The sequence below is a fragment of the Pseudorca crassidens genome, chromosome 8 (genome assembly GCF_039906515.1).
Source record: "Pseudorca crassidens isolate mPseCra1 chromosome 8, mPseCra1.hap1, whole genome shotgun sequence".
Lineage (NCBI taxonomy): Eukaryota > Metazoa > Chordata > Mammalia > Artiodactyla > Delphinidae > Pseudorca > Pseudorca crassidens.
Window position 1 is genome coordinate 99,431,662 of NC_090303.1, and position 26,628 is coordinate 99,458,289.

General features: G+C 42.3%; 1 protein-coding gene across 3 annotated transcripts in view; it reads left to right on the plus strand.

Moving 5' to 3' along the window:
• CNTNAP2 (contactin associated protein 2) overlaps window positions 1-26,628 on the plus strand; it is a 2,029,937-nt gene that overhangs the window by 1,809,620 nt on the left and 193,689 nt on the right. For all 3 annotated transcript variants that reach the window (XM_067747291.1, XM_067747290.1, XM_067747289.1), the window contains one exon: window positions 8,709-8,945. In XM_067747291.1, the coding sequence (XP_067603392.1) occupies window positions 8,709-8,945 (237 nt within the window). The remainder of the gene's footprint in view (window positions 1-8,708; window positions 8,946-26,628) is intronic.

Here is a 26,628-nt window from a genome sequence, read left to right on the forward strand (position 1 = left end):
TATAATGCAGCAGTTCTAACCTTTGGGGGGCCAGTTTGGTAGTCTATGTCTCTCTTCTCAGAGTAATGTTTTCTATGAATAAAAGATACAGAATTACAAAAGAAACCAATACATTTATCAAAACACTTAAAATAGCAAATTTGTGTTACAGCAGTAGTACGTGTGCTGCGTGCTTCAGAAGGCCTCCCTCTCTCTCCGTCTGCTGTGGCTGCTTCTTAAACCAGTGCTGGATCTTCACCTCCTGAATCCGTACTCTCACTACCCGTTCCCTCGCTAAGAAGCATCTCATTACCACGTTGACAGGGCTGTCTCAAAAATAACCAAATCGAGTAGGCTTTTCCCGTTTTCTCCTTTTGCTTGGCCTCCGGTATCATTTAACACTCGTAAGCACGCCCTCCTTGCAACCCTGACCTCAGCACCTCCCACGGTTGTGTCCTCGGCCTCTGGCTCCCCTCCCTCTCCATCCCAACCCTCACCTCTTTTTCTTCCACCCTCCTGTCTTGGGAAGCTCCTGCCGCCTGGGAGGTTAGTGAGCAGAGCTGCGCTGATCCCTCCCAGACCCGTAGATCTGGCCTTGACCCGGGACTGAAATCTTTAAACACTTGTTCCGAGTCTGAGAATAAGAGAGCGAGGTCACAGCTCTGATTCTTGGCTGTGGGTGAAAAGGGAGTGGATACAGTTGTTTAAAAAATAAAGGCTTTTAAAGGCAAATAATAAAGACAGAGAGACAGAGACAGGGACAGGGACAGGGACAGGGACAGGTGGCTCAACCTGGTCAGGTTCCTGGTCTGTGCATGCATGTATGTGCATGAGTGCTTGTGTGTGTGCATGTGTGTGTGTGTGTGTGTGAGAGAGAGAGAGAGAAAGAGAAAGAACATGGGATATGTTAAGGTCAGCAGAAAGCAGATGGTAATTTTGCTCCAAAGATGAGCAGAACTCTCCGGCAGGATGCATCGTACGAGCAGTAACATACAAGTATTTGCAAGAGAAATATTTAGGCAGCCTTGTAAGCTGATGTATTTGAAATGTGGCTTTGCATTGAAGTTTCCCAAAGTAACGATTATTAATTTAAAACTTGGACCTGGCTGGGATCTGGAGGTTTACCACTGTGCTCTCTGTCAGCCGCCACTTCTGTGAGGGACTTGGAACCGTACGACCCATTGCAGAGTGGCCGTCCTCGGAAATAGTGCTGTCAGACCAAGTGTGGGGAGATAACCAACCTCCCACCATCTAGGGGCCAAGGCTCATCACTGCTCTGGTTTTAGAGATGCAGTATTAAGCTTTTGCACCAAGAAAAAATACAACTTCAAGGACAGCATCAAAGAAGCGTCTCCTGTTTGCGGCCTAGAGACCAGTTTGGGTGTCCATATGTCCACATTCCTGACTGAACTGTAAGCATGGCATTCCCCTTTCAGCTTCAGCCATCTTGGGACGGCACTGTGCCAAGTGGTGAATGACTCATCTCAGATGGTAATCATTCTGTCAGCATGTTCCGTACCTCAGCACAGCAGAGTCAGAGAAGAGGCTCCTACGATGCAAGCCCAAAAGTCAGGAGGCAGCTCCGGCATGGCAAGAGTGCAGGCTTAACAGCCAGAAAGCCTGGGGGGTGAATTACGGCCTCTTACGACCCATGTAACACTGGGCGAGTCAACTCTCTTGGTCTCAGTTTCCTTACCTGTAAAATGGGGGTGATAATAATATTTCTCTCTGAGAGTTAAAAATGTAAATTTTGAAACAGTACCTGGAACAGCTAGCATTCAGTTAATATTAGCTTTTGAAATAGCTAATATTGTAGCATGCTTACCCTCCCACCGTAGCCTCTGGAATGAATTGAGACCTCCCAGTACCATCCCCATCATGGAGCAATTCACATTCAGACACATATGAGTGCTTTCTGCTATCAGAAACCCAGTTATTTTCTCCATCTCTATTTTGAAGTTTTCTTCTAGTTTAAATACTTAGGATTCACATATTCTGCATGTCCTCTACTCAGAGGATGTAAGAAATTCATGCAGTGATAATGAACTTGAAAAAAATCCATCCTATTGAATGATGTTATGAATGAGAACTCATGAGCATTATCTGAAAAAACAACCCTCCAAAGCCCCACTCTCTGAGTATGGATAAACTTTTTCATATATGCCCTCCAATATCCAGCTGACAGAGGCATCCCTGGTCAATACTTGTCAATCACGCAGCTCTGCACTGAGTAATGTAAGCCACATCCTTGAACTCTCTCCACTACGAAAGAATCTGGGCCGTTCTGAGGTCCTCAGCTTAACCAGATAACTGGGTTTTTACTCTACACACCTGTACTGACACTACTGGGTTTTTTCCATGTTCAGGTTGACAGTAAAGACCTCAGAGACAATGGTAACATGTAAAACAGGAGACACAGTGGGTGCAGCGTCGGCCAAGCTGCCGATGGGGGCCCAGCCTGTCCGAGCACGTCGCTGCTTTGGCCCCCTGACCTACACGGGCCAGGTCTGACTGCCATGGAGAAGAGACGGGGTCTAGGTGGGTCACCTGGACACAGAAATCACAGCTGTATTTCCTGTCAGTCTTTTGTGCCAGCCAGTCACGTGTGGAGCGCTGTATGCCAGCTTGCCGCTCTCGCAATCCAGGTGCGGTCCCCCACGGCAGACAAGCGAAGGAAAACGGCCATCGCGATCCTGAACCTGCCAAGGAAGCAATGCAGTTAGAAGGAGGACTCCAAGGTCATTCTCTCAGGCAGGCCTGGACCAGCCCAAGCCTGAAGTTAACCCTTCACTGTACTCACTGTATTAGTCTGCTCAAGCTGCCCTGACAAAATACCACAGACTGGGTAGTTTAAACAACAAAGATCTATTGCTTACAATTCCAGTGGCTGGAAGACCAAGATCAAGGTGCTGGCAGGGTTGGTTTCTCCCGAGGCCTCTCTCCTCGGCTTACGGACCTGTGCCTTCTCACACGGCTGTTTTTCTGTGTGCGTGCGTCCCTGGCATCTCTTCCTCTCCTTTCAAAGGACACGCTCATATTAGGGACCCACCCCTGTGACCTCATTTAATCTTAAGTACCTCTGTAAAGGCACTCTCTCCAATATAGTCACATTGGGGATTGGCGCTTCAACACGTGAACTTTGGGGTGACACAGTGCATTTCAAAACACTCACGATACCTCTGGTGTCAGATTCGTGTATACTCATCTTAGCCATATTTAATTTCCAACTCTGTGCTTCTGTAGAATTTTGTTTATACTGAATAATGGTAATAATAATAAACGGCTCCCATTAACTGAGCATTAGTACAGAGGGGGGTATTGTCACTTGTTATGAATATGACCCTGCAAGGTGCATATTTTTATGCCAGTTTCATACATGAGACTGAGGCCCAAAGACGAGCTGGGAAGATCAAGCAGTGAGCAGCAGAGCCAACACCCAGAAGTCGAGTTTTGTGACGACAGTTCATGCTCTCCACACCTCTGTTTCCCGCCTCTCCTACGTCAGACTCTACCTTGAACCACAGTGTGGCTATTTGTGATTACATTTGTATTAACCTGAGAGCGAGAAGTATGTCTCCTCCACCTTCTTAGGAACGCCTTTCCCAGTGCCTTACACACGTGACCTGGCGCCTTTGCTTCTCTTAGCATCTCAGAGCAGCTCCCCGTCTCACCCCCTGCCCTCACCTGCAGGGCAGTGCCTCCCTTACCTCTTTGTCTTCCCAGGGCCGTGCACCTGGATACTCTTTCTGTCAGTTTCTCAGTGGGGTCTGTCTTAAGGACTCTATATAAAATGGGAATCTCCCCCACCCCACTCCCACTTAACCCAGACTGACTTCTAACAGGCGATATACTTAACTTACTTATTGAGTTTATTGTTAAATTTCCCTCTCCCTCGGCAAGAAGATAAGCTCTGCAAGCGCAAAGGCTTTTGTGTGTTTTGCTTCCTAGTGCCTTCTTAACATCTAGACAAGGCTAGCTTATAGTTGCTGTGAAATAAATACTTACTGAATGGATAAATTAGATTCCTCGTGTGGGAGCTTTGGTGCGATTCCTCTCTATGGCAAATGAATGGCTGGTCTCTCTGGGCACAGGTGCCCTGGAGCCCAAATTAGCTCCTTAGAAAACAGTTAAGCTCCTAGTGTGAGGACAGTGCTTTTTAGAATTCCTCCTGATCGTTATTTCCGCCCTGTTTGTTTAATACCTGATTATTTTGCCCCAATCTTCTGTGCTTTTGATGGTTGTATTATTCATTATGGATAGTTACAACATTTTCATAATTAATCTCTAATTGCAATACTTGAATAGCATTTCACATGAAAAATGATTTACAAATTAAACCCACGTCTCACCTTGGGTAATTATCACAGGTCTAACTAATGTGTGTGAGGCTCTTGCATGGCAGGGGGCTCTCTCCAGTGACAATGTGTTGATTTTCTAATTAACAAAGGTTAAGTAGCCTTTTTGCTCGCAGACCTACAATTTAAACTTATGACATTTGTCACCAGGAAAGATTTCTATAGAGCACATAACTTGAACTCAAATAATTATCACTGGTTCTAGTACATTAACATCCTTTGCATAATATATAATGGCCATTTTCAGGACCAAAGATTTTTCTTCATATTGACTAGATCAGTAAAAGTACTTTCCAGCTCACTGACCCATTTAATAAATCAGGGACCATGTTTAAAAAAGAGTGTAAGTTATTTAGTTTTCCTTTATATAGAGACAAATGGCATTCCACTTACCTTCTTTGTAAATTAAGAAGAAGGAGTATAAAAGTTTATTTAATGAAGGCAACAAATATAAATTAGACTATAGTCATACGTTATGTTCAGTTAAGGGAAGGAGGAGGAAAAAAATGGTCAGGCAGCAGTGCAAAGAGGAAAAAGGAAGCAAGAAGAAATTTAGCAGAAATTGACAGTAATTTGCTGAAATGGAGAGAGGGGGACACATAAGCCCAGGGGGAGAGATTGTACATCATGGACCAGAGTAATTTAGAGCTGGAAGGACCAGAGACTTCTAGTTCAGCCTCCTTTTATGTGTAAGAAAAACTGATGCTGAGAAAGATGCAACGATTTGATGAAAGCCACAGAACTAACAAAAACAGTCAATAGTCCTGATAGGGAAAGATATACAAACACAAAGGCAGGAAGAAAGACTGGCAGGTGTAGAAGCTCAGAAAGAACAAGACCAGAAAGAATCAGAGAGGCAGGGAGACAGAAAAACCTGCCCCTAAATCCCCTTCCTGAATGAAGCCTGTGTAGGTACATAATGAAGCATATATACGTATAGCTAAATGTTTACCTAAATGATGTAATTAAAATATGACCTAACCTAGATGTACTTTCTCTGCCAATTGATGCTTTCTAAATCTCCATTTTTTTGGTCATATTAACATTTACTTAAAGAGTCTTTTTTAAAAAATCTCCTCAGACTCTCAACCATTGCTGACACCCTTAAATGTCCATTATTTCCGAATTAAAATACATTCCAGATAGATTAAAGAATGAAATGTTAAACGAGGTAAAATCATAAAAGTTCTAGAAGAAAATATAGTTGAATAATTATATTATTTTGGATTAGAGAAGGTATTTATAAGCCTAATATCAAAGGCAGAAATCATAAAAATAAGGTAGATGCATGTGACTACATAAACATTACATACAAGTTAACAAACACAAACTGGAAGGATCTAGTTGCTGAATTTATAACAAAAAATTAAAGACCCAAATATTGCTACCAATCAGTAAGAAATATATATTCTATTTCTCCCAAAAAAGCAAAGGTCATGAAGAAACAAAAACTAAGAGTGAGGAAAACATAAAAATTATTCAACCCACAGTATTCGAAGCAATGCAAATTAAAAGAATGAACTCTTTTTTTTTTCCCCCTCTAGCCTATAAATTCAAAAGTGTCCTGCCTAGTATTAGAATTGGTGTGGAGAGGGCAGGAATCTTGTACCCTATTGCTGAGATACAAATTGATAAAGTCTTCTGAGAGGAAATTACATTACAAAGGACTTTAAAATGTTTATGCCCTTGTACCTGGCAATTACACTTCTAAGAATTAATTCTAAGGAAAAACTGGACAAGTATGTCAAGGTTTTTACAAGGATATTTATTATAGTATCATATAAAATGGGAATTGGAATAAGCTTCAAAGTCCAGTGGTATGGGATAGGGAGGGTGGGAGGGGGACGCAAGAGGGAAGGGCTGTGGGGATATATGTATACATATAGCTGATTCACTTCGTTATACAGCAGAAACTAACACAACATTGTAAAGCAATTATACTGCAATAAAGATGTTAAATAAAAAATTTTTTTAATTTACTTAGTAAAAAAGTAAAATTAAATAAAAAACTTTAAAAAGTCCAATGGTAGTGGAATGACAAAGTAAGTTACAGTGCATCACAGGGTGGGCTGCTATGCAGATGTTAAGCAAGATGTTCTAGTTGAATATTTATTGCTGGGAAAAATGTTTTATGATATATTAAGTGAAAAAAGCAAATTTCAAAACAATGCCTATACCCCGCTTTTTTTTTTACTTTTTATACATATGTATGTTCATAGATAAAAGTAGAAAAGGCTATTTGCTGAAAGTGAAAGTCATTCTATCTGAGTAGCATTACAGATTCTCTTTTTCATTTTGCTTATCAGTGTGTTTATGGTTTCCACAATGAAAAACTATTACATTTGCAACCAGGGGAAAGGAGAGGCACACATCTAAAAACAACGATTTAAAAATGTCAGCATATTTTGATAGGATATAATTGTCTTAATTGACTAGTGATGAAAATTTAAATGGCTAGGCATTTATTGAACGAAAAGGCCCTTTGGAAAGCCTTATTGCAAGAATAAAAGCCATAGCTGCTAAAACGATAGACGCCAAATTGAAATTTCAACACACAAAGAGTGACTACTGGATTGAAATTCTTCCAGATCATAGCAAAGGGCCAAATTCCCCTTGGCCCAGAGGTGCAGCGGTGCTGGTGAGCAGATTGCAAAATGGGAAATCCTTCAAAGTGGTTGTTTCTAATCATTTCTTTTGCCGTCTACTCTCCCATACCATTAATCAAAAGGGGCATTGGGATCCCTTCAATTAATCCTCTTCTATTTAAACATTTTATTAAAAAATAACAATCCCTGGAGGATCATCACTCAAATCTATGCACTGCCCAATGAGAGAACCGCAAGGCTTGGGTTTATAAAGATAATAGTGCAAGTCATTTGCTATTTCACGGCTGAGGATTCACAGGCATAAGCAAAGGCTAATCCGTCTCTGCAGCTAAAGCCTTTGATCCACCAGCCCTGTCTGATGAGTCGCTAGATGGCACACTTCTTCTCAAGACACTGGAGAAAGTGATCAGAATCAACCTCCAGTGTGCAGCCTCGCCCAGAGTCTGCCAGTCCTATTGACCATGCCATTTTTAAAGACGTTCAGATCTTCACGTCAGAAACATGCACGTCTGTGGCGCCCGAGACCGTGAAGTTCTTCTGCATTAGACGATCAACACAGAACAGAGTTTAAGACCACAGGCTCGAGAATAAGACAGTTCTGACACCGCTTTGGCACTTCGGAGCTATGAGGCCTTGAGTACACGATTTAATTTCTCTAAGCCTCAGTTTCCTTATCTGTACAATGGGGTTAAGGTAACAATGCCTACCTCGCCAGGTTGTTGTGAGAATCAGGTGAATATCATATGTAAGATGCTTAGTAGAGTACCTACTACATAGCCCTCAATAAACAGTAACTTTCACTTTATTAACCGCATCTTTTTTCTAAATCCCCATCAGATTTCTTTGAATAATTTTAACTACTATCGTTTTATTTAATTTCTAGAAAAGCTGTTAGTCTAAAATACAGGCATATTTATAAACTTGAGTTCCTCCTTTCGTACCAGCTGCTTAAAAAAATCATAGCTAAGGTTATTATAGATACAATCCACCTGTGATATAATTCTCCAGTGAACCGTTCTTTGAAATTTATTAGGAATATTTTAATATTTTCATGCTCATGAACCTCTAACTCCATAACGTACTGAGAAAATTACAGTGAATTTGTTTTGTGTGTTATGAGTCTTGCAATGGCATTTAGACAAAAGCAATAAAATCTGAACTGACCTGGTAATAAATGTGGTGTAGCTGACTTACGTGTAAAATTCTCAATTCCAATTTCCAACCACCCCAGACAAGAAGCCCTGGGAACCCTTAACATGAATTTCAAAGCAAAGCATTTCTTGAGACAAGAACCGGGACTTACAATTACATTCCAAATGGATCTACTTCGTCCGGCTAATTGACTTGTTAACTATGCTAATATATTCATGTTCCTCTGCCTTTTTATATCTCTTCCAATAGATAATGCTATGGAACTGAATGCCATGAGATTAAAAACCAAAGAACTTAGAGAGTTCTGTACACTTCTTTTCTATAGGAAACCAGATTAAACTTCCAAAACAGCTTACGTAATCTGTGTGTGTCTCCAAACATTTTAGTACTGTAGCAAATGTATTGCTTCGCAGAAGACAGTCTCTTTTAATCAGCATTATAGCCTAAGGGGAGAAAGCTGCAAGCTCTTCTATTAGGCAGGACCAACTTGACAGTGAGCATGCCCCCTGCCCTTGGCAGTCTCATCTCCCACCACAGTGGTCCCAGGAATGATGAATGAAACAGAAGCCACAGCAGAGGTTATTCTATCTGAGCTCCATGCCTTCTGTCTTCCCAGGTGGTGCCGGGGGCCAGCAGGGCTTTCTGGGCTGCATCCGCTCCCTGAGGATGAATGGGGTGACACTGGACCTGGAAGAAAGAGCAAAGGTCACATCCGGGTTCAAATCCGGGTGCTCGGGCCACTGCACCAGCTACGGGGCGAACTGTGAGAATGGAGGCAAATGCATAGAGAAATACCACGGGTATTCCTGCGATTGCTCCAACACAGCCTACGATGGAACATTTTGCAACAAAGGTAAGTCAAGCCAGTTTCCAAAGCCATTTTTAGACGTCTTTGAAGTCCAGATCATCTATTGAATGGTTTTTCAGCTGTACCCAGGCATACTTCATTCTGAGGGTAAGGTATTTGGAATTCTTCTCCCACCTTAGGTAGGAAGTCTCCTAAACCACTCCCTAATCTTTGTTGTTCATTAAGATGAGAGAATCTTTGAGTGTGGTGCAGAGTTTCCCCCAAATTCCAGCAAACTTTTCACTGGCTGGAACATTACAAGTCAAATAACCGTATCATGCCTTAATGGTGAGTGACAAAGTAAGCGGCCACTGAAAGAGGACTCGGGCCTGACCCTCCCACTCAGGGGAGTCAGAGGGTCAGCACATTATCTTGGACCTGTAGATCACTGCAGTGAATCTACCTGTGCCGCCCAGTGGGCTTAATGCCCACCCCCTCCCCCAGCTGCTAAGAGATTGGATTCAAGCTGGACTCACAAGAAAGCCCTCTGGCCAGTTATTGTCATTATCTTTAGTATCCCTCTTCTATAGGACGCCTCTGTGGGAGGTTCTCAGCCTCCACGAAACCGCAGGAATACTGAGATACCACATCTAATAGGTCTGTTATTACTGCATTATTTCAGTCTCGAATGATTAATCCCTAATAAATTCTGCAGAGCCAGTCAGCTGACTCCAAGAGCCTGGTGCCTATGCTTGTTGTCATTCGGGGTAGACCCTGTGATCTTGCATGACCGGAAGAAATTCATTCGACTGGCCTGTGGCTTCCTGTCCCACCTGTAAACGGGAGAGATGGGGAGAGGCAGGGCTGGCAGTCTTCTTACGCTACAATTGAAATGCGCGTAAATCACTCTTCTCTTTCGAATGAATGTATAGCATTTGGGTAAAGTTCTCTGTAAACGGCTGGTGCATCTCTCTGTAAGAAGCTTTACATAAGTAGCCTATTCATACTCTCATGAATACCTGGAGGGTTGTTTAGGCTGGCATTGTTCACACAAGGTGCCACACAGAAGGAGGAATTGTTCCATAACATTCTCTGTGCATCCAGGCTACTGTCTGGCGGTGCTATAACATGAGCATAGAAATTAGGTCAGGCAGGGCTCGAAGAATGAGCGTGAGACAACAACAAAGGTGGAAAGGAGCACCTTTGCTGAATAATCCGCAGCACGTTGCCGCCGCTGTTGCAGTGCGTTCTTCCGCTTGGGACAGCGCGGCTCCATGATTTTCCCGTGGCGCACAGTGCAATGGGTTTGCAGAACACATTAATTTTGCACTTGTAGAAATGACAGTCTTGCAATTACCATTCATTGTGCTTGATGCTAATTTAGGGCCGTCATTCCCTTGCCAAAGTGGTGTCTGAATGCAATCAAGTAAGCACTAATGCCTGAGAGATTCCACTGCATAAGTGCCAATTTAAAGAAAATCATGAGCCCCTTATTTTTGGAGAGTTAGGTTAAGCACCGTGGCTCGTACACAACCTCTGGGGCAGTATTCACGAATTGAAAGGCAAGGGTACGTACCCTTCAGCTTTGCCAATGTTCAAGATAAAGTCAAAGGAAGCTCGTGAGCTTCCACCGACATTATTTCAAACTGTTTACACAGAAGATCCCTAAATATTCTCTGAATATCTGTTTAGCAGGATGAGTTTACATTTGATTCAATTAGTGGCTTTACCCCAAAATATTAAAATTAAAAACTGCATGTCATAGTTGGAAAGTATTTGTGGGCATCCTTCTAAGTCAAGACAAGTATCCTCTTGACTTGGGGAGGATGAAGGTGGTGCTGGTTGAGAGGAATCCAGGAAAGCTTCATCTGCACTAAGGCAAGCTCGTTCCCGGACGGGGGTCTTCCCTCTGAGGCCTGCAGCCGGGTGCTCCCTCCGGTCGGGGTCTCACCTCCCATAATAGCAGCTCCTATGACCACACCTCCAGGGAGGCTACAGCCAAAGAACTCAGCCTCTAGAAAGCGTGACCACAGCCACCTGCCAAAGCGTGAGCTCCTGAAAGTCCTTTGCAGGTCTTCTTTGGCTAGAATAGTTCTGTGCTTGTGAATATGGAAAACTGTTCACAATATTTTGCTGACTCAGTGAAACAGGTCCCAACATACATACTACACACAGCCTGATTATATGTCTGTACAAAATCAGACACACACACACGAGGAAAGCAAACTGTAAGAAAACACATCAGGGGCTTCCCTGGTGGCGCAGTGGTTAAGAATCCGCCTGCCAATGCAGGAGACACAGGTTCAAGCCCTGGTCCAGGAACTTCCCACATGCTGGGGAGCAACTAAGCCTGTGCGCCACAACTACTGAGCCCGTGTGCCACAACTACTGAAGCCCGCACACCTAGAGCCTGTGCTGTGCAACAAGAGAAGCCACCGCAATGAGAAGCCCGCACACCGCAACAAAGGGTAGCCCCCGCTCGCTGCAACTAGAGTTAGCCTGCGTGCAGCAATGAAGATCCAACGCAGCCAAAACTAAATAAATTTATTTTAAAAAAAAGGAAACACCTCAAAATATTAACTGTCATTATTCTGGGTGGGGGATGAAAACACCAGCATTTATTTTCTTATCTTTTTGCTGTGTTTTCTAGTCTTTACACAATGATGAATCACCTCTTTTTTTCCTCATTTTTGCCTCTTTTAGAGAAGAACTAAGTACTAAGTGACCGAGTTCTTACCCCATGCATTCAAGACTCACCTGACTGTCTCTGGTTAGAAAATATCTAGTTATTAACCAGAAATCATTATACCGTGTAATCACACTATCTGGAATGGAGTAGCATCTCAGGTGAAGACTGCATATAATTAAATTACCTTTGAAAAATCTCTCTCTTAGTACATTTAACAATGCCCAGTTTTTCACAAGCCTTCAAAGCGATCAACCTTCAGATGGGCCCTGGAAGAAGGTTTGCCTTGTTGGGGCCAAGTTGTGTGAAAATAAAAACATTTGTGTCACGCTCAGCCAGGTGAGGAGCTCACGCCAGGACCGGCATGGGACCGACATAGACCACTTTCGCTTGCTTTTGATTCAGAGAGAAGGATATAGGGTTGCATCTGTAAATCGAATTGCCCTGCGCTGCCGCCTCACGAAGCTCAGGAGGACAAAGGAGGGTTCCAGCGGTGCCTCCTGATCATGCTCTTTTGCTTTGTAGTGACGCATTGATGGTCACTGTCACCCACCAGCCAAGCAGAGACAGGAGGCACTCCTTTCTGCCCTTCTCTGATCTCGTACCAAAAAACTCCCACAAGGTTCCTTAAAAAACTACAAATAGAACTACCATAGGACCCAGCAATCCCACTACTGGGCATATACCCTGAGAAAACCATAATTCAAAAAGAGTCATGTACCAAAATGTTCATTGCAGCTCTATTTACAATAGCCAGGACATGGAAGCAACCTAAGTGTCCATCATCGGATGAACGGGTAAAGAAGATGTGGCACATATATACAATGGAATATTACTCAGCCATAAAAAGAAACGAAATTGAGCTATCTGTAATGAGGTGGATGGACCTAGAGTCTGTCATACGGAGTGAAGTAAGTCAGAAAGAGAAAGACAAATACCGTATGCTAACACATATATATGGAATTTAAGAAAAAAAAATGTCATGAGGAACCTAGGGGTAAGACAGGAATAAAGACACAGACCTACTAGAGAACGGACTTGAGGATATGGGGAGGGGGAGGGGTGAGCTGTAACAAAGCGAGAGAGTGGCATGGACATATATACACTACCAAACGTAAGGTAGATAGCTAGTGGGAAGCAGCCGCATAGCGCAGGGAGATCAGCTCGGTGCTTTGTGACCGCCTGGAGGGGTGGGATAGGGAGGATTGGAGGGAGGGAGACACAAGAGGGAAGAGATATGGGGACATATGTATATGTATAACTGATTCACTTTGTTATAAAGCAGAAACTAACACACCATTGTAAAGCAATTATACCCCAATAAAGATGTTAAAACAAACAAATAAACAAAAAACTCCCAGAGCCCTTTTTCGAATGCACCTCTAAAGATGTGATCATCGCTGTTAGCTCTCCCAGGGAAGAGCTATTAAATAGGAATGCTAACTGGGGAAAGATTCAGGTTTTGGAGAGAGCATGAGGGCCTCCTGGAAACTCTGTAATTTGGACCACATAGCCAGTCACCTCATCTCTACAGATAGCCATGCAGTATCCCCTCTTCTCAGAATGTCCACCCACCAGCAACCACTTAAGCTCAGTGGACACAGCTCCATCCCGTGGCACCGTTCCTTCACAGCCCATTGGCTGAGGCTGTGGACTCCTCTGGGAGCAGAGCAAACCCCAGCCTACATGGAAGGCTCAGCTGTGGGTCTGTCATCCCCAGGATTAGCGGGGATCCCCACTGGGGACCAAATGGATAGTTGCCTGGACATGCCAAAGGTTGTCTTCTCTAAGAGACTTATTCCTTCTCAGATAGTCAAGCCTCAAAACACATTTATGACTATCAACCTCATTTTTATTTCTAACCAGAAATTAGCAACATGATTAGAAGCAAACTTTATCTTCTATTTTCAAGCAAGAGGGAAAGTAACAGGCCTATAGCAGCAACAGCAATTTCTGTGTTAAATGTTTGTAGCTGAATACAATCACAGATTGAATAAGTGTCCCTCTCCCCCGAGTGCATGTCCACCCGGAACCTCAGAACGTAACCTTGTTTGGAAACAGGCTCTTTATAGATGTAATGAAGGTGAGGTCGCACTGGATTAGGGCGGGCCCTAAATCCAATGGGAGTGTCCTTACAAGAGGAGGAGAGGACACAGAAAGACACGCAGCTGCACAGAGAAGACCCTGTGGAGATGGAGCCAGAGACTGGAGAGACGCTGCCGCAAACCAGGGAACACCGGGGTCATCAGAAGCTGCAAGAGGCAAGGGAGGATCCTCCCCTGGAGCCTTCAGAAGGGGTGTGGCCCAGATAACACCTTGATTTCTTTTACTTACGGCCTCTGTAACTGTGAGAGAATAAATCTGTTGTTTTAGGCCACCCAGGTTGTGGTTCTTTATTACGGCACCCCTAGGAAATCAATACAAGTGCATATAAAAATCTGAGATGCTTAATTCCTGCATTTAACAATGGTAACAGCTGTCATTTGTTGAGCACTTGCTATGTTCCAGGCAGTGTGCCAAGGTCTTTAATTACATTAACATTACCTGATACTCATGACAACCCTGTGTAGGTGCTATTATTATTTTCCCCATCTGACAGAGAAGGAAATTGAGACACAAGTGGATATTAGTCGCTTGCCTGAGGTTCACGTACCAGTAAGTAGCAGGACTGGGGTTTATACGCAGGCAGTGACTCAAAGCTCCTGTTCTTCACCACCATTGTGTGTTACTGCTTCTCACCAAGGCCTGGTCCTTCATGTAGGTTCACATAAAACGAAAAATAGAACCCCCAGTCTTAAAGCTTTTTAGTTATTGTGATTCAGTAAAAAAAAATCAGCACATTCTTGGATGCAGAATTTATCATAAGAAAAAATAGAATACAAGATCTGAACAGAGCCTCTGTCTCTCCCTCTCTGTCTCTCTCCCTCTCTCCCCACATTTAGGTGTAAACTGTAATCATTTATTGATTTATCTCTTTAACAAACACTCAGTGAACACCTAATATGCCTGGGAGCCTTGAAAGTAGAGTTTAGTCTGACTATGCTGAAATTTTCAAAACATTTCAATGGTTTATATCTACAAGACTAGGACAATCTAGTACACTCGGAAGCAGGAGATGTGAATGAGCTGTCACGTAGGCTGCCAGGAACAGTTCTTCATTAGGATTCCTTCACTGAGCCAAGTTTAGCAAGAACTTATCATCAAGAGGCACAAAAATATCTCCTAATTCACTTCTCTGCTCTTTTTTTTCATAAAAATTTTCATGTTCGTCTGCCAAACCCAGACTGCAGCTGAAAAGCCCATATCCATAAATACTCAGAAACCGTTTCCTGAGTTTAAGGAGTTGTCTTTTCTTCTCAAATGCTATTTGTTTGTCATTCAGATAAAGTCCAAAATTAGAAGGACCAAGGTCACAGGACTGCAGTGACTACGAGTGATGGAGGATGGTGAATAGGTGCAGTGTTACCGTCACTTATAGTCACACAAGTGCACACCACCCTCACTGTGGTCCAGCTAAGTCTCCTCCTCTTCCTGCGAGGGTCATGACATTGACTAACATTTTATGACCTAAATTATTTATACAGAAGAAACTCTTTATTGCTAACTCAAGTCCCTACATAGAAAATTGGTGATGTAATTAGACATGGGTTTGAATCCAGCTTCCTCACTTGCAGGTCGTGTAACCTTGAGCAAATGGTTTAACTCCACTTGGCCTGGTCTTCAGAAACACATAATCCTACTTCTTAATTTCACTGGGAGGACCACATGGAATCGTATGAGCGCATTTCCAAATGGAGAACCTGGCACCCATCAGTCAGGCAGCAGGGGTCACTTTTCAGTCTCAGCACTCTTTCTCTTTTTGTTTGTTTGTATTTTTGTTTTTACTTTAAATCATGTCATGCTTTAACCCTTCCATAAAAGCTTTAAATGCCAGATGCCTAACCGGCATCGTTTCAGTTACCTCTGAGTTCTAGATTGCTTCTCTGCTACTTCAGGAGCAATGACAGCATCATAAAATGTCCACTCTGCCTATTGTGGTCACAGTCATATTATTCTGAAGCTGTAAAGGTCATCTCCAGAACCTAAACCCTGATCGACTGAGGAATATGCAGATATTCTGAAGATGGAGAGGGAGACAACAGTCTCTGCATCCCAGGGGTCCTGCCCACAAGTGGAATTCCTGATGCAAGGGATCCATCCCTGTTAAGAGACAACTTGGGTCTCCTTAGCAACTGCTGCATCCCTTCCTAATACAAAGCCCATCAGGAGACAGGAAAGCACTGAAAGAGTTCAGGATTCTGTTTCGCTGAAAGGAGACCTAGACTCAAGTCCAAGTTCAACCCGTAAGGGAGAGGGGACCTCCGCTCTTGCCTCCTAGAGGGATGTTTCATGGCGAGTTGGGAGAGGTGGGTTTGCCCAATGCACTTTGGATATTTACAAACTCTGCTTCTCCATGGCTCCAGGCACTGCATGGGGGGCAGAGGAAACCCATGGGCTACCCTTGTAGAGTGGGTTTGAAGCCTTTTAGGGAAAATTAATTCATTTAAAATATTATAAAACAAGTGGGGGAGAGAGAGAAGAGAACTCTTGGAGTTCTGCATCTTAGGATCTCATCCTTATATGAAACTAGTTAATGGCAACAACGGCCATTTTTCCTCAGGTCGACCTACCCCGTCTTGATCCCAGCTTGCAGGAGAGTTTCACACCAGCAGGAAGAGATGTTTTTCACTGGCTTCTTTTTCATTTCCAATTGGAACAGGAGCTTTTATAGATTTGCATGAATGCCTACAGGAAAAAGGATTGAATTCTTTTTCCTCTTCCTCTTACAATGCTATTCAGGAAGGGAAAATACTCCTCAATTAATACTTTTCTTAAATCTTCAGACCTTAGGATACAACTTAAAAACATCATAGAAACATAAGATAATCTCATTAAAACCTTTAAAAAAACAAAAGAAAAAAGAAAAGAAAATATTTGTGGACAAAGGTCCATAAATTCTCATGGATAAAAGAAATTACTTTTGGCTTGATTCCGAAAGGTCAAAGCTGCAGAGATGGCCAACAAGTTTAGGTGACTTTATTGCAGAATTTCTTGGTGGGAAATAACATTCCCCCTGGCCTGGGGTTTTCTTTGGGGTCCCAGGTATAAAGAAAAACCTGGTTAATTAGCTTTCCTGGAAAAAGGGATTTAAAAATCAGTGGTAGAAGCAAGCCCTTTCTAAAACACTAAACAAAATAAAGGACACAGTTTTGGACTTTGCTTTGGGTTTAGGATAAATAACATTTTTTCAAGTTTGTGCCAGTTTCTAATACCTACCAGGTTTTGGACCTTTTTGGATGCAACCATTTTTATTTTCCTGTGTGTTTTGTTGAATGTTTTTATTCTTCATTCTTCAGCAATAATGAGAACTCTAAATAATATGAAGTTTATAAAAATAATACACGATCATTTCCTACCGATTAGTCATGATTTCAGCTGAAGCTCTATCCATTTCTTTTCTTTCATGAACCTGAAAATAATCAATCTAATCAATTTTCTGGAGGGTTTTGCCTTTTAAAAAATTTTTATTGGAGTAGAGTTGATTTACAACGTTGTGTTAGTTTCAGGTGCACAGCAAAGTGAATCAGTTATGCATATACACATATACACTCTTTTTTAGATTCTTTCCCCATATAGGTCATTACAGAGTATTGAGTAGAGTCCCCTGTGCTATACAGTAGGTCCTTATTAGTTATCTATTTTATATGAGGGTTTTGCTTTTAAATTACTCACGTTTTAGGCTCCCCTTATAAGCATGTCCATTCACCAAGATTCACATTGCCCTAGAGTACTTCATCACTCCTACGGGAGATGAAGACCTGCCTCTGATGCGCAACTTCTCCTCTCCACAACCTTCTCAGATGATCATCATTGCCAGCGGGCAGCTCTGGCCTTAGCAAGTGGGCTCATTCTAGGCATCTCCTGGCTAGAGGAAATTCACTTTCTTAAATGATCAAGCCTGGGGGGTTTTGATCTGCCCATCTTATGTTTGCCCTGGCTCTGAACTCATTCACACATTTTTACCTCCATCAATTGCAATTGACTGTAGTAGTGGTTGATTTAGATAAATGTGTATTTTGCTTTTTTTCTCTAGTGAAGATCAAACCCTAAGGCAGCGGAAATGATTAGGGCCAACTGCTCTCTCTGAGCCATCCCTAAGCTTGGCGTTTTATTTTATTATTTTTTAAGAATTTTTATTTTTATTTTTTTATTTTTGGCTGCGTTGGGTCTTCGTTGCAGCGCAACGAAGTTGCGTACAGGCTTTAGTTGCATACAGGCTTTAGTTGCAGCGAGCGGGGGACTACTCTTCATTGCGGTGCGCAGGTTTCTCATTGCGGTGGCTTCTCTTGTTGTGGAGCACGGGCTCTAGGCGCGCGGGCTTCAGCAGTTGTGGCACATGGGCTCAGTAGTTGTGGCACGTGGGCTCTAGAGCGCAGGCTCAGTAGTTGTGGCACATGGGCTTAGTTGCTTTGCGGCATTTGGGATCTTCCTGCACCACGGCTCGAACCTGTGTCGCCTGCGTTGGCAGGTGGATTCTTAACCACTGCGCCACCAGGGAAGTCCCAGCTTGGCATTTTAAATTTATTTTTTATTTATTTATGGCTGCGTTGGGTCTTCGTTTCTGTGCGAGGGCTTTCTCTAGTTGTCTCAAACGGGGGCCACTCTTCATCGCGGTGCGCGGACCTCTCACTATCGCGGCCTCTCTTGTTGTGGAGCACAGGCTCCAGACGCGCAGGCTCAGTAATTGTGGCTCACGGGCCCAGTTGCTCCGTGGCATGTGGGATCCTCCCAGACCAGGGCTCGAACCCGTGTCCCCTGCATTGGCAGGCAGATTCTCAACCACTGCGCCACCAGGGAAGCCCCAGCTTGGCATTTTAAATGTGTTATCTCCATGTTCTCGTGAGGTCTGGGCACATGATACAGAGCAGTGTTTAACTCAGCCTGACCAATGTTCTCTAGCTGATCTTCCAAGTGATGAGTTCACTAAATATAAGGTGGCTTCTGAGCTACTCAAGTTCCATAAGGCAAAGACTCTCAATGAAATTGAATCATTGGCAGTAAAATCTAACATATCTATGTACTGAATGAATGAAGTAAGATCAAGTGGCTTGATCACTAATAAAAATTTAATTTCCCTATATGCACTGGACACAAGTATAGTGAAATACAGAACACTTACTGAAAGCCTACTATGTGGGAAGCAGTGGATTGACAGTGAGGAGACCAAGGTAAATGAGACGAGGCTTGGAATGAAGTGGAGGCTGTAGACCCAACTGCAGTACAAAGGAAAGCGAGACAGAAAGTGCTGAGTGATACCTGGATACGGAACCAGCCCACTGTGAAGGTGCCAATGCCAGAGCTGCTCTTAAAGTCCCATCCAAGGGTAGTAGGGTAGATAGTGCTGGGTTGCACTGAATTCTGGGGGGAGGCGTTTCACTGGGGGACCTCTCCCCCAGTGACCTCTCCCTTTTTTTCTTTAAAAAACATTTGTCAGGAATGAATCTCAAGCTTAAAGATTCAAGAAGCCCTATGAACTTCAAGTATAACAAAAATAAAAACCACTTAAAGGTATGTCATTAAAACCAAAAGACAAAATTTTAAAACATCCCAGTTTTTTTTAAAAGCGTTTATTCTTGAAATAATGTAATTGATATTTACAAGAAATACTTATTTGCTTTTAATATTACAAAAATAGATTGCTTTGGAAAACTAACAGCAAACAAAACAGTTTAGGATTAGATCAGTTTAGCTCTTCTTCAACTTGTTCCCCACCAATCAATGATATTTTGTGAAGCTTTGCTTCTCATCTGAAAAAAATAGGGAAATGTTTAAGTGGGCCAGAGGCCTTAACAGGCACCTTACCAGAGTTATACAGATGGCAAATAAGCATGTGAAATATGCTCCACATCATCTATCATCAGGGAAATCCAAATTAAAACAATAGTGCGACACCACCACACACCTATTAGAATGGCCAAAATCTGGAATACTGACAACACCAAATGCTAACAAGGATGTAGAGCAACAGGAACCCTCATTCACTGCTGGAGGGAATACAAAATGGTGCAGTCACTCTGGAGGAGATTCGAGCAGTTTCTTACAAAACTAAACATATTCTTACCGTATGTTCCAGCAATCATGCTCCTTGGTATTTACCCAAAGGAGTTGAAAACTTATGTCCACATGAAAACCTGCACACAGATGTGTATTGAAGCATTATTCATAATTGTCAAAACTTGGGAGCAACCAAGATGTCCTTCAGTAGGTGAATGAATAATGAACTGTTGTACATCCATTCAGAATTAAAAAGAAATGAGCTATCAAACCATGAAAAGACATGGAGGAGACATCAATGAATATTACTAAGTGAAAGAAGCCAATATGAAACTGGATGATTCCAAATATATGATATTTTGGAAAAGGCAAAACTGTAGAAACATTGAAACCATCGATGGTTTCCAGGGGTTGGGTGGAAGAGAGGAGGAGGAATAAGTAGGCAGAGCACGGGGGATTTTTAGGACAGTGAAACTACTCTGTGTGATAGATACTATTATGATGGGTTCATATCATATGCCTTTACCCATTGAATGTACAGCACCAAGAGTAAACTGTAATGTAAACTGTAGACTTTGGGTGATTATGATGTGTCAGCACCTTTGACAAATCAACAGTGTGACTGTAGCAACTATACCAATCTAGTGTGGGATGTTGACAGTGGAGAAGGCTATGCATGTGTGGGGACAGAGAGTATATGGAAATCTCTGTATCTTTCTCTCAATTTTGCTGTAAACCTAAAACTGCTCTCTAAATAAGGATAGGGGTGGGACTTCCCTGGTGGTGCAGTGGTTGGGAGTCCACCTGCAAATGCAGAGGACACGGATTTGAGCCCTGGTCTGGGAAGATCCTACATGCCGCGGAGCAACTATGCCCGTGCGCCACAACTACTGAGCCTGCGCTCTAGAGCCCACGAGCCACAACTACTGAGCCCTCGTGCCACAGCTACTGAAGCCTGTGCACCTAGAGCCCGTACTCCGCAACAAGAGAAGCCACCGCAGTGAGAAGCCCGTGCACCACAACGAAGAGTAGCCTCCACTCGCCGCAACAAGAGAAAGCCTGCGCGCAGCAACGAAAACCAAACGCAGCCAAAAATAAATAAATAAATTTATTTTTTTAAAAAAAAGAATAGGGGATTTTATTCAATTTTCCAAAATTTTATTATCATCTTCCCAGATTTTTCCCTCGTCCCTACTTCCCAAGAGTTTTATATGTGCTTAATGGTACCCTCTCTTTGTATTTCTACTTTAAAGATACCCCCTTAAAGATACCACTTCAAAGACAGATCAGTTAATTGACATGTAAATAACAGTATATCCCTGCTTTTTTTGTTAAAAGAGGTCTTCTAAGAACTCTTTATTAACTTTAACATGACCAAATTCAATTTTAATATTCTGTTCTAAAGTTCAGACTTAACCAATGCAAACTTGCTTCCTTTAGACTTCTACGAATTTACCATTTACCACTCCGGGGGCCAATATTACTTCCTGTGTTACTCCCCAAGGAGTTGGGTCAAGTGTAGCTTAAAGAAAGGTCCCCACTTCAAGCCCCTACGTGAAGCATTCTCTCTGCCACCCTTGCAGGCACAAAAATGTTCTTTCAAATCTTCTGTTCTTTTCAACCATACCCCTATGACCAGCAATGCAGCCAATATCATTCTAAACTAATTTTGGTTTTTAAAAAAAGCAATCGGTCCTTTTTTGAGTTTTCTCGCTTGAAGAGAGAAAGCTAATATCATTTAGAACAGTGGAGCAAAAAATACCTTGAATTCCAATTTCAACATTATTGAAAACAAAATTGAGCAAGAGACTCTCTTGGCATTCAGTTTCTTTATAAATTGCCTTAATTATATAAAATGTATTATTCACAGGACCGTGAGGATGAAATGAACTGATGTAGGTGAAAGTACTTTGAAAAACGTTAATGTTATGAAAATGCAAATGATTTTGAAGGTTATTAATCACTAAGTCAAAGGTCCTGCATTTGAGGGTCTCTTTAGAGAGAGGACTGAAAAGTATAATATATTGCCTTTCAAAAGCCACCAGGAAACCCTGCACAGAACTTCTCCGTCCAGATGGGTAGTGTTGCCCTACCTACAGAAGAAAGCTGGACATCCCACCTATTTACATTAGTACTTGCCCACGTCTGGACAGCAGTGACATGTATTATCTAGAGCTCAAAGATTAAACATTCAGCAAGACTTTAAACATTAGAGTTTTCCTATTCCATGGCCTGCAGGGCTGCATTCATAGTCAGTCCGACACTTGCATGCCATGACCATGATTAAATCTCTGTCTGTATCATGGAATTGTCATGAATCGTTTGACCTGGAGCACCATTAAAGCAGCAGATACACTTGGGCTTAAGTAAGAATGGATTCAGAAGCAGTCTCTTGGGGTTATTATTGAGGTCTTTAGAAAATAGTATTGGTTCCTTGAATATACACTTTCAAAAAATAAAAAGTGACTGCTAGATTCTAGAAGCCTCATTTAAAATTTTCCCCTTGTCCCAAGTGATTCATAGTCTCTCTGCCCCCTTATTAAGGATGACAACTTCAGTTCAGGTTAAAGAGTCCAGGTATTTCTCATGCTTAAGCCAAATGTAATTCAAATATTTGCACAAGACCATTGCTAGTTTCTTCTTAGAATCAGAGATGAATAAGGTTGCCACTGAAATGCTTTCTAAACTTTACTATTAGAATAATCTAATTTAAATCCATTTTAAATGGGTCTACTTTAGTCTGTTGGCATTTTAGAATTCCTTAATAAGTGTCTCCTGTAATGGAATCTTATAAATTTGGTTAAAAATATAAATTAAGTCATGTAAATCAAATTAAAACAGTAGACGAAGTTATAAATTTCGAAGAAGTTTATAGGCCCCCCCTCTCCTATTAAATAAGCAAAAATTTACCTTCTGTGACTTCGTAGTCTCCTACTGAATCAGAAGCCACAAGTGGTTATTACAGCACTTCATAACTTCTTTAAAAATATCAAGGGCTAGTGCAAAAAGTTTTATTTCTATTACCGTAATGAGTTTATCATGATTTCAGACTTTCAGCTTTTACCCTAACATTTAAGTGTTATGGGGTGACTTATTTCAACACTTCTTCAATTTCTCTTATATTGTTAAGAGTTTGTGAAGCTCTTTTTGTCACAAAATCAAAGTATCTCAGGGTTGAAATGTATATTACATTTATTCGTATTCAACTGACATTTTACTGAACTCATCCTTTTATGCCAGGCACTGAACTGAGTATGTTCACATACCTTATTTTATTTAATCACCACAGCAATGTTGAGCTATAGGTATTATCACTCCTATTTGAAAATGAGAAACTGAGGCTTCTAGAGGTTAAGTTTACTGTCCAAAGTCCTGTGGCTTCGGCGCTACCCCAGCTCCAGGCCTGGTGTTTTCTCCACCATGTACACCAGCTAAGTGTCCTCTTTATGATACACCCACTAGATGGCGTGCAGGCTGTGCTTGACAGAGGACGCGGTGCCACAGGAGGTGGCTCACTCCATATCTGGACATTTCTGATAGCTAGAAGGTCTTCTCTTATCCTGCACCACCATCTCTATCACAAACAGAAAACGTCTTCATGGAGAAACAGTGGATGTCAGGCTCTGGCTTCAAATCCCTGTGCCTTTAAGAACTCAGGAATGTACACATACCTTCAAAATTCCCAAGGAGGACAAATAAAAACATCTAATCTAAAGCTTGAAATAACCTAAAGCCTTGAAACAATCAGAACTCTAAACAATGTGAAGTTCACAGAAATAACACCCTGTATCTTTCCTGCATGTTAACTTCAGGGTTTCAGCTGAAACTCTGTGCACTTCTTTTCTTTCATGAATCTAAAAGGAACCAGTCTAAAAAACGTCCTGAGGGTTTTGCTTGTAGATTACTAATGTTTTGACTCCCCTGCAAGCAGGTCCACTCACCGATGTCCACATTGCCCTTGAGTACTTCGGCAAGTCTGCAGGGCATCCTTCTCTGGTAGTTGTCCTGTGTATAATGGCAAGTTAGTGAGGGCCATGGATAGTAGGTAACACATCCTGCCCAATTCGTCCTCTTTTTATCACACCAACCTGATAGCTATGTGTAGGCCTAAGTCCTAAAAGTTCTGAATATTTTTCCCTTCTTTCTTTGCCTGCCTTCCTGAGGCTCTCTCTGTGGGGCTGATTGAGGAAACATACACACACACACACACACACACACACACACACTCTCTCTCTCTCTCTCTCTCTCTCTCTCTCTCTCTCTGTCTCTGTCTCTGTCTCTGTCTCTGTCTCTGTCTCTCTCTCTCTCTCTCTCTCTCTCTCTCTCTGTCTCTCGGATATACACACACAGACACACACAGCACAGAAAAGCAGAGGCAGAGTTGAACCAGACCTGTGGATTTCTAATTGTGAGCCTCAGAAAACAAGACATTTCTTTGTATTTTTTAGGGTACCATATCCATGATTTTGTGTTAATAATGGAGCAGACTTTTCTCTCCAAATATATAAGGTGAGGAATGTAACAAGGGACATGGAGAGTCTGACCAAATTCTTCTGACATGAGAGACCAGTCTAGACTGCTTTATAACAAAGAAGGTGATTTGCAGGGTAAATACAAGCCATGCTCTGTGAGTTTTCCTATTGATGAAATTCATGCTTTGAATTACTGATTGATGGCTGCTGAAGGATTGCAATATCTCTGTTCTAGTCTGAAGACAGCGCTGTAAGTAATGCGCTTCTGATGACTGAAATTCCAAAATCCAAAAAACCATGGAAATTACCAAAGTAAAGCTCTACATCCATTTTTATAAGGAGCTAGGAGGGCAGACACACTTGGTCAGCCACACTATCCCCTCACACCCTTGCACAGAAGTTACAGAGGGAATTCAGTCTACAGCTGTGAGCTTTTGGGATTGCTGCAGCCCACACACCTTCATGATGGCTACACAGCAATACTCTGATTGCAACATGAGCTTTCCCTCCTCTGGCCAAAGGGTAATTTGGAGATTATGAGTCAAGTAAAACATCCTCTGGACAAATGTGAGTAAAGAGCTCACAAGCCAGGACACAGCTGGCTGGCATACTAGATAGAATCCAGAGCAGCTGTCTTTGTCTGTTCAGGCTGCTATAGCAGAATACCATGGACTGGGTTGCTTATAAACAACAGAAACTTATTTCTACAGTTCTGGAGACTGGAAGTCCAATATCAGGCTGCCAGTGTTGTCAGCTGAGTGTTTTCTTCTTGGTCAGAGACTTCTCGTTGTACTCTCACATGGCAGAAAGGGCTAGGAAGTCAGGGGGGTCTCTTTCATAAGGGCATTAATCTCATTCATGAGGACTCTGCCCTCATAACCTAATTACCTCCTAAAGGTCCCACTTCCTAACACCATCACTCTGGGCATCAGGATTCCAACGTGTGAACTTGGGGGGGAGCACAAACATGCAGACCGTAGCAGTAGGCATCCTCTTTTACAAAAACCTGTAAGTAATCATCTGCCCCCACCCAGCTTCTCCCCTTCCTATCACTGACCTCACCCCACCCGAGCGCCCGTGCACACACACACACACATTATTAAAGTTGCTCACCACCGTTACATCGGAGGGATATTTGCTGTTTTTTTAATTAAACTTTTAGAGCATCTGTGAGTTCAAAAGGAAGAAATTGTGGACGAGTAGGAATAGTTTAAGGAATGTACTTGGAGAGTAGCCTCTCTCCACCCAAAATGATTTCCTTTGAACCTGCTCAGTCTTTCCTGTGGCCGGATGCGCTACTATTAGAGCATCATTTGATTTAGCAGGAGTGGGTCTGGGAGGACGGCGAGGCTGTTACTCTGGCACGTGACTGTGGATTTCGTCTTTATGGAGCCAGGTGTAATTTAGGGGTGAGGAAGACGGCGGATGAGATTTGAGGAGGTGGCTAAGGTGCCCTCTGTGAGGCCAGAGACTTGAGATTTTGTCAGAGGTGGAAGGAGCAGAGCGGGTAGAAGAGGGCAGTCAGAGATGCCCTCCTTCTTTTATGGTCTTGCCCGAGGCCAGCCCTGCCTGGGCAAAGAAAGAGGAAACGTATCCTCCCTCCTGGCAGTTTCCTTGCTACTGAGATCCAGAATTCTGGTTACTTGCATCATTGCCGTAATGTAGTTACATCATCAAATAAATAATCTTTAGTTATTGATTCGTGTTAGAATATTGTACTATAGGAAAATCTGTTCCAAAGTTCCTAAAATCAATTTGTATTATTACAATGCACTACCTATCATTATAAACATACTATTAGCATATATAGTGTAAGCATTTTTCCTTGAAACCACTTGGTCTTCATGCCCATCATTTAAAAAGACTACTAAATATTCCATCCAGCAGATTTACCAAAATTTATTTAACCTAGTATTTCACAGGAAGGAAATGGCAATTTCTATTTTTGCTCTTGAAATTGTTTCCAAGACAGTATGATACTGGCACAAAAACAGGAATATAGATCAGTGGAACGGATAGAAAGCCCAGAGATAAACCCACGCACACATGGTCACCTTAGTTTTAATAAAGGAGGCAAGAATATACAATGGAGAAAAAACAGCCTCTTCAGTAAGTGTTGCTGGGAAAAGTGGACAGCTACATGTAAAAGAATGAAATTAGAACACTCCCTAACACCATCCACTAAAATAAACTCAGAATGGATTAAAGACCTAAATGGAAAGCCAGGCACTGTAAAACTCTTAGAGGAAAACATAGGCAGAACACTCTATGACATACATCACAGCAAGATCCTTTTTGACCCACCTCCTAGAGAAATGGAAATAAAAACAAAAACAAATAAATGGGACCAAATGAAACTTAAAAACTTGTGCACAGCAAAGGAAAACATAAGCAAGGTGAAAACACAACCCTCAGAATGCGAGAAAATATTTGCAAACAAAGTAACTGACAAAGGACTAATCTCCAAAATTTACAAGCAGCTCATGCAGCTCAATAT